The 14,783-nt window shown below is 47.5% G+C and overlaps 1 protein-coding gene across 1 annotated transcript in view; it reads left to right on the top strand.

Moving 5' to 3' along the window:
* LOC116095793 (putative uncharacterized protein C1orf196) overlaps positions 1 to 10,248 on the top strand; it is a 602,408-nt gene extending 592,160 nt beyond the window's left edge. Inside the window, exons 3-4 of the mRNA XM_031377041.1 lie at positions 6,671 to 6,807; positions 10,164 to 10,248. Coding sequence (XP_031232901.1) covers positions 6,671 to 6,807; positions 10,164 to 10,248 — 222 coding nt within the window. The remainder of the gene's footprint in view (positions 1 to 6,670; positions 6,808 to 10,163) is intronic.
* The last annotated feature ends 4,535 nt before the right edge of the window (positions 10,249 to 14,783 follow it).

Genomic DNA, 14,783 nt, shown 5'->3' with positions numbered 1-14,783 from the left:
AGTGGCTCTGAGTGTGTCAGGTGCTCACAGGATGCAGCTCTGAAGGGGTGGGGTTCTCGCAGGAAGTGACTCTGAGTGTGTCAGGTGCTCACAGGATGCAGCTCTGAAGGGGTGAGGTTCTCGCAGGAAGTAGCTCTGAGTGTGTCAGGTGCTCACAGGATGCAGCTCTGAAGGGGTGAGGTTCTCACAGGAAGTGGCTCTGAGTGTGTCAGGTGCTCACAGGATGCAGCTCTGAAGGGGTGGGGTTCTCGCAGGAAGTGGCTGTGAGTGTGTCAGGTTCTCACAGGAAGCAGTTCTGAAGGTGTTAGGCACTCACAGGAGACAGCCTCAAGGGCATCAGCTTTCTGAGCAGCTCTGACCCATGATCATCCCAGCATCCATCCCGGAGCATCTTAGCCTAGGGCAGACTCTCTGAGGGAGGATCCTTTTGTGCACAAAGCAGAAATGTACAAAGTAAGCTCAAGATGAAAGCGGGGCTTAGAGAAGACATCCATGGATTCAGGACAGCGGAAATCGGGACTCTTACTATTTCCTCTGTTTCCTTCCTCTGCGCCTCCCAGCTTTCACACATGACCCACAGCCAATACAATGGCTCCAATTACTCTGATATCTTTCAGCACAAGCATGGCCTTGAACCAGAAATGCCCTTCATACCTCTTGTGGCAAAGGGTTTTGATTGGCTCAGACCAATCCCATGGGCTTCATATTTCCAATCAACTGATCGTGGTCACAGAGTATCTGAAGCTAGCTGGTCCACCTTACACCAGAGACGCAGAAAGGAAATGCTTTGTAGAGATATGTGATAGTTGGTGTATGCTGAATGAATCAACTCATCAAATGAAGAGCCATTTTCCCTAAAATGAAGAAATAGCCAGCTGGGAGTAGCCCAGTGGCACCTCCACTCCTGGAAGGAGGTGTTCAAGGCCATCTTTTAGATCAAACAGGCTCACTCTCAGACAGAGTGGCAGGGTCACCTCTGGGACCTAATGTAGAACAACTGGTATATGGTGCCTCTGATGACAGATATCCCATCTCTAGGACAGCAGCAGCATCCACTTCTTAGGGCAGTTGTGACAACTGAATCATGTCTGTGAAAAAGATACCTGAAATCCCCAAGCCTGAACTTCATGGCCCAGAGTCCCAGCAATTGCCACAGAAAAGCTAGACTCCAGTCCCTCTCCGTTTAGAAATGGGGATTTTACCCACCCCTTACCTGGAAACAATATGATTCTGCAGGAGGAGTCCAAAAACTTGAAATCAAGAGCCAGTTCCACTTACAACTCCTTGTGTGGGCTAATGAAGCCACTCACCTTGGGCAATCTGAACTTTTAAAACAAACCAGTCCAAGAACAGGGGATAGATAGTCCAGGGCCACATGTGAACTCCTGTATGGCAAAACCTAAATGGGCAAAAATCGCCCATCTAGTGAATTTGTGTGTGTGTGTGTGTGTGTGTGTGTGTGTGTGTGTGTGTGTGTATGCATGCACACGCACTGGGCTGGATGGTCAAAAGGCTCCATGGATCTATCAGCATTCTCTGCTTCTTGATTACAGATGCAAGGTGACCAACTGCCTTTTCCTCCTGCCACCACAGCTTGAGTCATTCTTAACATCACTCCTCCCCAACTATGATGGGACTGTGCACCCTCAAACTGTGAGCCAAAATAAATCGGTCCATCCTGCCGTGGGTGGCTTTAGTCAGGTATTTTGTTAGAGCACTGAGGAAAGGATCTAATGCAGCAGATGAACTCTGAAGCCTTCTGGTGTCCTGACAGGATCAAAGTCTGGGATGAACTCAAGAAAGGACAGACCTGGCATTCAAGCAGCCTGGGTTCACTGAGAACCCTGCCACACGGATAGGTTACCCCTTCTCTTTGTTCCTCTCCTGACATGTGGGGGTTGTAATAGCACCTAGCTGACAGGTGGTGGCACTGTTATGGGAACAAACATGTTCAAGGTCGAACCTGCTATGGCTGGTGGCCAGTGTGGAGAAATGCCCTTTAAATAGTTGATGACGACCTGGGCAGTATAGAGAAGACTAAAAAGCAAACGGGGAGAGAAAGGAGGAGAGGAGAAGGGAGGGGAAGGGAAGGAGGTTTGCTACTGGTAGTCCCTCTTCTCTTGGTCTTCTTAGGTGAACAGGAGGGACACACACAGAAGGTCCCTCAGTAGAAATGACGGGATCCAGAAGGCTGGATAATACTGGGCCAGATCTTGTTCCTGAGTGGAAATTACATTGCCCACTGAGGAAATTAAGCCCGTGGTTCTCAGTATCAAGGTCCTATCATGAACATATGCCAAGCCACCTCGCGCTCTCTACACACTCCCAAGGGGGCAGTAACTCCAGATAGAGTCCAGTGGCCTCACTTACTGAGAGAAAACTCAACTCAGCTAACGTATGCTCAGCCTCTGGATTGGCTGCTTTGAGGTCAGGTGCCCTTCACTGGTCCAATCTGCTGAGGTGGGGCATGGCTAAACCCTTGAGCCTTCTCAAAATACTCAACAGGGTAAGACTCCAAGGACAGAAATCAATAACTTCTCACCAATGGCTAACAAGAGATGGAAGAACTTTGAAAGATAATTGAAGAAGGTTAGAGACTTGAGACACCTCGACAAGGGAGAAAAACGAAGAAAATAGTAATGCTGGGAGTGACGCTTGTTATAGGGCTTTGATTGGTTGCTGTAGGGATCGGGGGTCAGGTTCATAGCCCTAAACCAGTCAACAGTGAGGAGGGGTATATAGTCAGTGCCAATTCGAGTTCCCAAAGAAAGCCTAAGGGCTCTGGTTTGTCTCCCCGAAGGGGACTGCCCCATCAGAGACACAGTTATATATGAGATAAGTGGTAAAATCTCAATTGTTTCCTTAGGTAGGAGCCAACTCCTCCGGAGACACACTGAGACCCTGGGCTGCCATTCTGTTTGTTCGGCGGAATATTGAAATCTTCCAGCTAATTTAGAGCTATTCATGCTTCTAACATCTAATGTGGAAAAGGCTGAATTAGTCGTGAGCAATTGCCTGGGTCTCAAAGCATATAAGGCCAGATCTTAACCAGAAGGCAAATGGAGGGAAACCCATCTGAAATGTTTGGAGTGCAGAAATTATATATATATATATATATATACACACATACACATACATTCTGGTTTTGATTTTTCTGGGCAATTGATAGTAATTCTAAAACCACAGACATTTTGGAGCTTGACACACCTGGGTAAATTCAAACTGCAGGGTTGGCTCTAAAAGACCCAGGTGTCTCTTCCAAGTAGAAATAGTTCCAGAGTGGGCAGGGAGGATGGCTGGCTCTGTGGGTAAATGGACTGTTGCATGAAGCATCAGGGGCTGATCCGGGACCCCCCACACCAATTTTAAAAGCTTGGGGTGGTGGCACATGCTTGTGATCCCAGTGCTGGTAGACTAGACACCCAAAGTGTCAGCCTCTAGATTCAGGGAGAGAACCTGTTTCAAAATAAAGCACAGGAGCAGTAGAGAGAGGCCCAACGGCAACCTCTGACTTCTACACACCCAAACAGTGCGCATATCGCATATGCAAGCGTGCATACACACACTCACACACACACCATTTCTCAGACTTATGTCGGTACATTCCACGCACATCCCTAGCAGGTCTCTGCTCTCTAATGTCCCTGGCCAACTTTTCTTCGGCTAGGTTTTCAGTCTCTAGAAACACTGCAGATGTTCACAGAGATGCCTTTCTACCCAATCCTATGGACCGTGTAATCATCCACACGGTCCCTCCACCTCTGCATGTGTTGGCTGAGTGCCTACTAAGTGCAAGACATGCCCGTGTTTATTTTCCAACCACTTAGAATAAACGTTGACTAGGGGGAAAGCTTCCCTGCTTCCTACGCGTCCATTTGACAATGCCTTCCAAAGATGACTGTGGGAAGCCAGAGATGGCTGCCTTAATGATCAGAGGGCCAAGTCCTTGCTTGCATAGGGCTCTGAAGTATCTTTAGTTAAGATGGCTCCTCTCTGAGGGGATTTGTGGGAAACAGTGTTGTGGATCATTTAAGAGGCCTTACCCCGAGTAGCACTGAGTAGCACTTGGACACGTTTGTTAGAGAGTTGGCACAGATGGGCAGGGTGAGCTGTTAAATGGTAAGGCGGCACTCTGAGAGCCATGGGAAGAACCCTGTGTTGGTGGTTCCCTGTGCAAGTGTGGAGTGTGTCAAGTGGCAACAGGCGCTGTAGCATCAGCCATAGGGGTCTCCCAACCTTGTGGGAACTGGCTTAAGTTAGAACTGGAGACATCTAAGCTCAAAGGCACCTAATCGCATGTGACTCCTGAGAGCAGGGTATATACCCCAGCAGTAATCCACAAGGGTCATCAAGAACAATGCTCAATCAGTAAAAATGTTTGGTGTGTATAGAGTCCTGGCTTTGACCCCTATCGCCAGACCGTCTAGGCCTGCCAGCACCCAAATAATGACACAGATGTGTATTTATGAATACCTTATAACTTAGGTTTGTTCCAAACTAGCCTGTACAACTTAATAACCCATTTATACTGACCTACCTTTGCCATGCGGCCCGTTGCCTCTAACTCTTCCTTGTAAGTCTGACTTCTGACTTCCTCTGCTGGCTGGCTGGCAAATCTCCACGTCTCTCAATTCTTCCCACAGTTCCACTCTCTGCCCAGATGTCCCACCTTTCCTCCCCTGTCTGCTGTAGGTCGTCAGCTCTTTTTTAAATCAATCAGAAGGTCATGGAGAAGATGGTTTACAAAATATGATGTAGGTGCTAAACAATTTGAATAACAATACTGAAGTCCGCACAGTACTCATCACTCTACTGGTACAGAAATCAACGTTTGAATAATACAAAGACAGCTTTGCACAGCGCAAGAGGAGATTATTCCCAACAGATCCTCTATAATTTACATAAAAAGCCAGGCACCTCTGTGCACATCTGTAATCCAGCTCTGGGAAGAGGAGAAAGGAGGGTACCTGGGGCTTGCCGATCAGCCAGTAGTAACTGAATTGGTGAGCTACTGGTTCAGGAAGGGATTCTGTCTCAAAAAAAAGTAAGGAAGGAAGAAAATACCAGACATTGACCTCTGGTCACAAGTACACACACACACACACACACACACACACACACACACCAAAGTTCATGCTCAGAAATTCTGTTTCCGTGATCCATGGTGGGGCCCTAGGAAGACATCTTATCACCTCAAGATGTTCCCCTGGCCGTTCTTTGGGAATGGTTCACAAAACTACTTCTCTCATGACATCTTTTCAGAACTTGTGGTTTGAATAGTCAGGATGTGTATCAAGCTGCCCCGGCCTATCTCACGGACGTCTCCCCCTCCCTGGGGTTGTCCTACAGGTAGGGCCAACTTCACTCACGAGCCGTGATGAAGTTTGGGAGCCTCCCTCAGGCACTCTTCCTCTCCCATTTCTCACTCTTCCTTCTCCTCAACTCACATCAGCTCCATCTCCTGGGGAGTGGCCCATCCACCCACCCCTGCTTTCCTCTCCATGCCTCGGATGCTGCTCTAGCTGAGCTGCCCTGCTTCAGCCTCTCACCCTGTTCCCCAAAGCGGCTGCCCAGGGAGCTCCCTTGCTTTTGGCTCTGCACATGTCTATGTGACTATCCCTTCTCTCTGCCTTGGTGTCCAGTTGCTCTCAGAATAGGGCTCAAATTCCCTAAGGCAGCGTGTGAGGACCTTTGATACCTACCTCCCACCTGCCAGTCCATGAGTATCTCCCAGGGCTCCCCTTCCCAGTGACAACACCTGGGCTTGATTTTCCACACCTTACATTCCCTTTGTGTGGTGCAACCTTCTTGCCACTGTCTGCCAGGCAGACATCGGCCGAAGCTTGAGAACTGGGATGGATTTGGATGTGACCCCTCCAGTCCATCATCTGATTAAATCAAAGAGGCCTGTCTCCTGCCTGCATCCCTAGGTTTTGTTGATTGGATTCCTTTATCCCCCTCCCTCCAACCCCCTGCTTCTCTTCTGTTTTTTTTTTTTTAATGGCTTTATTGGGATATAATTTGCATAGCATAGAATTTACCCATCCTAAGTTCACAATTTGATTGTGTTTGCTGTAGTTGCTGCAGAGCTGAATACAGTTACCATCTGATTTCGGAACATCCCATCAGGCAGAAACCGGGTACCTAATTACAGTCCCCACCCTAGTTTCCTATCCTTGCCCCGGACAACCGCAATCAACTTTCTATGGTAACTTGGCTCACACTGGGCTTTGAGTGGAAGTGGGCTTATAAAATGGGTGTTCCTTTGTATCTGGCTTGTTCGCTGAGAATTTCTTGCTGCTGGAGCGTATATCTGCTCTTTGTGCCTTCAGTGTGCCATGAAAGATTTCACTGGGTAAGAATACCCGTTTTACTTATTGGTTTGTCAGGGGATGAGCACTTGGGATTTTGGCACTTTTTAACTCTTGTGAATGGTGCCACCATGAGCGTTCACATCCGAGTCTTGTGGTTGTGTTTTACATTGTATTTATGCTATCGTTTGCCTCTGACACATCTTCCCCCAAGCCTCTTAGCTTAGTCACCAGCTGGTATCAAGGTTGGGAGGTGGCGGGGGTTTTGGAGGAGGGGCCTGGTGGAAGGAAGTTAGGTTGTGGCAATCTTACCCTCAGGGAGGCCCCTGGCACCTCTGCCTCTTTCTCTTGCTTCCAAGCCATCACGGGGTGAACAGTCTCCTCCACCTCTCATTCCTCGCCATGATGTTCGGAGTCACCACAGGCCCAAAAGCTACAGACCCAAACAACCACGGACCAAAAACAACAGTCAAAATAAAGTTTTCCTCCTTCTAAGGTATGTAGCTCGGGTATTCTATCACAGCCACAGACAGCTGACTAGCAGATAGCTGGCAAACTGGCTGAGTCAGGCGACAATTCTTAGTTAAACAACTTGCTTGCATTTTCCCCAAATGGCTGCAGCATTTACTATCCCACCAGTGACACTTCTTGTGGGTGGGATTCCATGCCTGCAGCATCTACTATTCCACCAGCAACACTTCCTTTGGGTGGGATTCCCTCTCTGTCTCATCTATGCGCCTGGCTCCCCTGGATTTCCCAGTTCTAGCATCTGCCTTCTGAACTTTCTCCTGCCTACCTGAATCCTCTAACATCTTGTGACTTTAGCCTCACAACTTCTGATATAGTAAACTGCCAAACCCTCACTCCAAGGGACACCCTCACCCCTACCCCAGTCTTACTGTCGGGGTCTATGCCTGACAAAAGCCCAGAGGGGTAGGGGCAGAATTGGCTCCATCCATAAAGTGTTTTCTATGCAAGCATGAGGACCAGAGTTCTGATCCCCAGAACCCAAGTTTAGGTGTAGAACCCCAGTACTGGGTGAAGGAGGACAGAGACAGACGCCTGGGGCTTCTCAGCCAGCCCAGGCTAATCAGCGAGCTCGGGTTCAGTGAGAAACTGTCTCAAAATTTTAGGCAGAGTGGGTAACTGAGGAAGGCAGCTAGAATTGGCTTCTAGTCTCCAGTATGCACACACACACACACACACACACACACACACACACACACTCACATTCACACACACATACAAACACACTCACATGCACACTCACACACCCACACACACTCACACATGCATGTGCACACACGCACACACACTTCACTCAGATTGGGGGGAGAAGCTTGGGTTTGTTAAAAACCTAAAAGAGCAAACATGACTCTGCAGATCTGTACATAGAAGTGACAGTGTAGAACTTTAAGTACAGTCAGTCTCTCAGAAAAGCTCTGATTTTTTTTAATTATTATTGAGGATGAAAATTGGGGTTAAAAGGCTTAGTAGAATACTGCCTTCATGTGATAATTACTGCAGAGACAAATAAACTAGTGATCATTGCCCATAATCACTCACCTTTTTCATTTCTGAATCTCTGTCCTCCTCTCCCCCAACTCCCTCTGCAAGAATTACCAGAGAGGCCTCCAGCCTCTGGGTTTGCTACAGCCTAAGTCAGTAAAGAGGGCTCTTTGGGGGGGGGAGGAGTAAGGTCTCTAGGCAGACCTCCTTTGAATGCCCCTGGGAGGCTCTATGCGGCTAGCTATGCTTGAAAGACTCTAGGCAAATCGGTGCCAGACACAGGGGGCCAGCATGAGAGCAAAGATCCCTGCAGTAAAGGCCACCATCATTTTGAATTCACTTGTACTGTACGGTTGGAATAAGGAATGCTATTGGCCATGAGAACTAAGGGCAAGGTGAGCAGCAGGACCCAGAACACCACCACCCTGGAGGTTTAGTCTTTGTCTTAGGATCCAGCCCCCCACCCAGCCCCCACCTCTACCCCTACCAATCTACCTGTGCTAGCTACACAGGGAAGGAGGGCGGAGCTTGCACTCTATTGATATTTGATGTAGCCCTCCTTCTTCTGGAAGCTTACTGAGAGCCACCAGGGGAGTGGTGGTGTTGGTTTCCAGTGCTTCGAAGGCTGCCCCCTGCCGCTTTGAGGCCATTCCATCTGCCACCTCTGTTCTCTCGGCCCTTCTGAGCCTGGCCAAGTCATTTCCATCATTTAATGGGTAGGTGGGACCTGTGAAAATGGCTCAGTAGGTGACACTTTACATCTAAATGCAGCAGCTTTAGAGGTTATTTCAATGGTAGCCAAGGGACCCTTTGGAGGCTTCAATATCTCTTGATACAGATTAGTGACAAGGGGACCACTGTCGCAGCCAGTACAAAAGCTGTGCATTCAAGTGGCCCGTCACACTGTTGGGAGTCACACGAAGGGAGGTGCTGGCCTGGATTCAGAGGAAAAGAACTGGACACTCCCCGATCCCTAAGCCTTCCTGGGCGAAAATGTTCCCCAGAATTCAAAAGGGCTTCTCTCCAATGGAATTGTTCTGAGACCTTACAAGGCCTCCCTCTCCACAGACATCTAAAGTGACTTGAAGGTCTGAGCCAAGGCCTGGCAAACAGGAGCATAAAGGTTTCCAACGCGGTTTGCCGTCTGCTTTCCTACACAATCGGCCCAGGCCCTGCTTGGACCTGAGTCCTCTCCTGGAAGTTTTCTATAAGCAGGTGGCACAGTCCACGAGACTGAGTGGAACAGATCCTGCATGTATTTGGATGTGTTTGGACTTCACCTATGTTTGTGTGCATGCGTGCATGCATGTGTGTGGGGGGGGTATTTTCTTATTCATACGCATGTATGCATGTATCTGTGGAGGCCATGTGTGTTTGGATGTGTTTGGACTTCACCTGTAACTAACTGTGTGTGTATGTGTGTGTGTGTTTTCCCATGCATGTGCATGTATCTGTAGAAGCTGTGCATGCGTGTTGGTGTGTGTTTTCCTGTGTATATACATGTATATAAAACATCTGTAGATGTTTTGTGTGTGTGTGTGTGTGTGTGTGTGTGTGTGTGTGTGTGTGTGTGTGGTGTCTCGTGTGCATGCAGACCAGAGGCAAGATCAGCTGTCTTCCTCTGTCACTATGTTTTGAGACCTCCACTCATTGATAAAGCTAACCTGGCTGACCAGCAAGCCCCAGTGATTCTCCTGTCTCTGCCTCCTCTCCAGAACTAGTGTACGTGAATTTTTAGGGAGATGTTCTCATGGTAGCATGATAATCCCTTTAACAGCTGAGCCATCTCCTTAGCCCTATTTGTGACTTTCTTAGTGAGACCAAAGAGCCCCTACTATGAAAAGGCAACCGCTTAGTTCTTGTTCTTGGAGCAGTTGTGAAAGACCACTTAATTACGGGCACTGTGATGGGAGTGAGCATGCGCACACTATCCACCAGGCGACCTGCCCTCATCTTGTCAGTATGCACTTTCACATTTCCAGATGGAGAAAGACCACACAAGGGTCCCTCGGTGTCTCTTCAGAGCCTGGACGCTGTATTCATTTACTGAGCCCTAAACACCTGGTGGATTAAGCATTTATGCAAGCGTTAAGTACTTGCTGTATACCGAGCACTCTCCTGGGCATTACTGAGCCAAGACAAGGAGAGAGATTGTTCCCTTCAGTCCAGAAAGCAGACATGCCACCTGTAGCAAACCCTTCAAAGGCCATGATGTAACAGACCAGAAAATGTAGCAGACTGCTCAAGTGCTCGTCAGCACTGATGGATGGGGGAGAGGTTTGAAGTCCTATTTCATGCATGAGAAGCAACCCACTTCTGATTCATTAAGTTCCTTTCTCCTAGGGGTCAACCTATTTCTCCTAAACGGAGCAGAGCCTCCCACCCGCTTCCTTGGCACTCCCTTGCGTCTGGAGGAAAATGTAGCTGAACCATTCCAAATCACACAGGATGGGCTGAGCAAAAATAAATTAAACTGCTTTGCGCAGAGCAAGCACGTTTTTCAGGCATCAACTCGAAGCTTACCATAAACCTTTTTCCTGAACAACGAAAGCATGAGAGAGACATGTCAACCCAAAGGGAATGAGTGCGGGTCTAATCTGCAAACGGATGGTGGGAGCGGCTCGTGGTGGGAGCAGTTAATGATGGCTCGTGGAACTCTCTGGTCCTTGGGTAAAGAGTTTGTTCTTTAAGCTGCAGAGAGCTTCTTTTTCTGACGATTGTCACTTCGAGGAATGAAAAAAGGAGGAGAAAACTTGGCACCAATTTTTGAAACCAGAAACATCTTCGTTAACAGGAAACACCTTCATGAAGAGAAATAAGCTGTCAGCCTGAACGGGGACTGGGAGCTTAGTGGCTATTTTTCCACTCAACCATTCCTTCTGGTCTAGCTGCCTTTTCTCATGTGTGTGTGCGTGTGTGTGTGTGTGTGTGTGTGAGAGAGAGAGAGAGAGACAGACAGACAGACAGACAGACAGACAGACAGACAGAGAGTGTGTGTACATGTATGTATATGCACACTCTTACTCCAAGCAGTAGGAGCATCTGAATACTGAGTTGCCAATGAATAGTGTTAGGAATGCATATCCAAAGTTCTTGAAGTGGCTCAAAGGAATCCTTGTAAAGACTTGGGAAAAACAAAAGCCAACATTGGAACAGCCACATGGTAGAAAGCGGATGTCCTAGTATACTTCCTACAGCTGTGGTAGACTGTGACCAAGAGCAACCTGGGGAAGAAAGGGTTTGTTTGGCCTGTAGAATACAGTCTATCATCAAGGGAAGTCAGGACAGGAACTCAGGGCTGGCGTCTGGAGGCAGAAACAGAAGCAGAAGCCACAGTGGAACACTGCTTACTGTTTCCGATCTCCTGGCGCATGCCCAGTTACTGCCTACGACTGCCCAGACCCTTCCACATCGATCATCAACTAAGAAAATACTCCCACAGACCTGCCTACGGGCCAATCTGATGGAGGCGTTTTCTCAGTTGGGGGTTTTTTGTTTGGTTGGTTTGGGGTTTTTGTTGTTGGTTTTTTTGTTTGTTTGTTTTTGTTTTTGTTTTGTTTTTTTCTGCCCAGCTATAGTTCTGCCCCGTTTATATAGGTTTGTGTTGAGTTGACAAAAATCAGCCAGCCAGCACCATGGAGGTAAGGTAAGCCACATGGTAGATAGTATAAGCCCTCTCACTTGAAGCTCACGGAAGCTGCATGCCATAACCGTTCCCTAGCCAGCATCAGTAGCCATGAAGTAGAATTCCGTTTCTTACCAATTCAAACAGGTCATCTTTACTCTCTGGCCTTCGGTCACTTAGTCACTCACCTACTCGTTAGCAAGTGCCCACTGTTGATGATGCTAGATTCTTGAGTGCTAAAGATACAGGCAGAACATATTACCCATCCCCTCACTGGTGAGCTCTCTACCCAATGGAGACAAAAGACAACAGGTATAGAGTACCAGGAAACCGCAGGGTGTAGGGCTTCAGAAATGGTTCGAGTTTACAGGGAAGGAACTGTCCCTGTCAAAGCAAGACTTCCAGAAAGGGACCAGGGGAGGAAGAGCAGGAGGAAGGTGGGACCAGTGGTGAGGGAGGCCCACTGGGGTACACGGGGGCGGGGGGAAGGTGGGACCAGTGGTGAGGGAGGCCCACTGGGGTACACGGGGGGGGGGGGCAGTTCTGAGAGACAGGGTCAGGGTCAGAGTGATGCTGAAGAGAATAAAGTTCCAAGGAACACACAGAAAAGCTGGATTCAGATAACAGGTTTGGGAAACAGTAGGGTGGGATTACACCTGGATGGAGAAAGAACAAAAATGGAGGAAGTGGTTGGTGAGGCCCCAAGAGGGCTGTTGCAAATGACAGTCCCCAGGGGAGATCAAAGGCAGAAAGGGAGGGCTGAAAGATAGCCAAGAAGGAGAATCTAGGGATTTTTTTTTATAAAGTATGCATGCACATGCATACATGTATGTGTATGTTTTTGAGTTTGTGTATGTATGAATATATATGAATATGTGTATGCATGTATGAATATATGTGTATATATGTATGTATGTGTGTGTATACATACACCATGACATCATGCATGTAGACATCAGAAAACAACTCATGGGAACTGGTTCTCCCCTTTCACCAGGAAATAGAATATTAAAAACCAAACAAAAAACTTAGACTCGATGTGCTGGAGATCTGGTTATTCTAGCCTATGGATGATGCCTATCAAGTCACCAAGCACTACTTCTATATAATTGCTATCTGGTTCTCCTGGCCTGAAAGATTGGGAGCTAAATGGGACAGAATTCTGTTGTCTCTCTCATCCATCCGTGTATCTCTGTACAGTGCCTGGCGCAGGAATCAGAACAAACTCATCATCCTGCAGGTGAGCATAAGACAGGTGGTGAGCCATTCCTCTTTCCAGATGCTAAGACTGTCCATCTTTGACAATTCAGACTATTGCCTTCAGCAGCCCTCTTATTTGTGGCAAGAAAAAGAACCCTTGATTTGGAGCTATGAGGTGACCACAGCTCCTGCCTTTCCCACAGGACAGTCTGTGTGTCCTGAACAAGTCACCTGACCTTCAGAGCCTTAGTTTCCTCACATTTAAAATGAAGATGATATTGGTGTTGCACTTTACAAATTATGATAAGAGCTAAAGGGAAGTATGCAAGGTAGACACTTTACAGTATATGCTACAAGATAACTAAAAGAGAAAAATGGAAAAATGGGAAAGCAGAAGAAAGACCAGTTGGTTATTGGTGGGTAAATAATAGATATATAATTAAGGATGGATGTATAGATGTACATACAGATGGCTGGCTGGCTGGCTGGCTGGCTGGCTGGCTGGATGGATGGATGGATGGATGGATGAGTAGATGGATGGCCAAAGGGACAGATATATGGATGATTGGATGGCTATATGGGTGGTTGTTTATGTAGATGGATAAGTATGAAGATGGTGGATTATAGATATGCAGAAGGATGGATGGATGGATGAATGGGTAGATATGTAGATAGGTGGGTAATGGGTAGTTGATGGATGATGGACACACGGAATAAAACAAACATTCTGAAAATGGTACCCGAACCAAGTGCTCTTTTTCAGACCAAACTTGATCCATTTTAAGAGCATCTAAATTATTAATCGATTAGTGTCAAACATTGAGCGGCCACCTGGCCCTGGCTTCTACAGATGTCTACAGCCGACTGCCCCTGGGTGCTGAAGACTTGAGGTTCTTATTTTAGGTTCTGTCTAGACATCTCTCTAAATAGGAATGCCATGCTAATCTGCAGGTGTTGTTTCTGAACAGTTATTTCTAAACACTACAAAAGAGAAGATCCAAAAGGAAATAATACTGATCTGGGAGCAAGGTCTGTCATGGGAAAAGCTTTGCCAATGTGTTTGTCCCTCCCATACCACCTGGTTCCTGCCTAGATGCTACCCAATTACTGGCGAACTGGATAGTCACAGTGGGTATCATTAATTAAGTGCATTTTGACTAATTAATTTACGAACTGGTAAATAGGGCCTCCCTTTGGTAGTTTGGAGGTGCAGCTACCAGGGCTGCTGATTAAAATGTGAAGCCAATCTGGCTGGATGGCTGGGAACACTTGGGCAACATTTGTCGTAAGGCTTACTGAATGGTATCCTACTGGTATCGCTAACCCCCTTTAATCAGTAAGTATAAAATTCATCCAAGAGCATAAACTATAGCTGACACTGGCATACATCAAATCCCAAACTGAGCATTCAAAATAAATTGTATCGAGATTTTTGTCACCAGCATTGATTTCTGCCTTTCAAGCCCGTTTCTGGGGCAGCCACATAAAAGTTAAATACAAGCTATCTATGGGTTCATTGGATTGCAGTAATTCATTAAGTCACCGGCGGTGTTAATAAATCTGAACGAGGAGATCGCCTCCGCAGACACCCCCGGCTCAGAAGCATGCCACTAATCAGAGAGGGTGGCAAAACTCATCTCGTTGGCATAAAGTGGCTTTGGAGGGTGGCAAAGGGTGGGACTTGCTTCTGAGGGTGGGACTGTGCTCCACAGGCAGGATTAGATTGGAGGGAGAGAAGAGTCCCCTGTGGAGCCAGAGTCTCTGGCAGCTGGCTGGCAGCATGTGCCCTGTCAGGAGCTGGTCTGCATCTTAGCTGTGAGCTCCTTGGTGAGAGAGCTAAGGGCCGTGAGCTCATTGGTGAGAGAGCTAAGGGCCGTGAGCTCATTGGTGAGAGAGCTAAGGGCCGTGAGCTCATTGGTGAGAGATCTAAGGGTCGTGAGCTCATTGGTGAGAGATCTAAGGACCGTGAGCTCATTCGTGAGAGAGCTAAGGGCCGTGAGCTCATTGGTGAGAGAGCTAAGGGCCGTGAGCTCATTTGTGAGAGAGCTAAGGTGCCCCCACTGAAGTGACTTCCTCTGCTGGTTTAGGGTGCTTTTTTGTTTTTTGCGTTTTTTGTTTTTTGTTTTTTTTTTTTTTTT

This window comes from Mastomys coucha, unplaced genomic scaffold (genome assembly GCF_008632895.1).
Source record: "Mastomys coucha isolate ucsf_1 unplaced genomic scaffold, UCSF_Mcou_1 pScaffold18, whole genome shotgun sequence".
NCBI lineage: Eukaryota > Metazoa > Chordata > Mammalia > Rodentia > Muridae > Mastomys > Mastomys coucha.
This window is presented reverse-complemented; position numbering and strand designations above follow the sequence as displayed.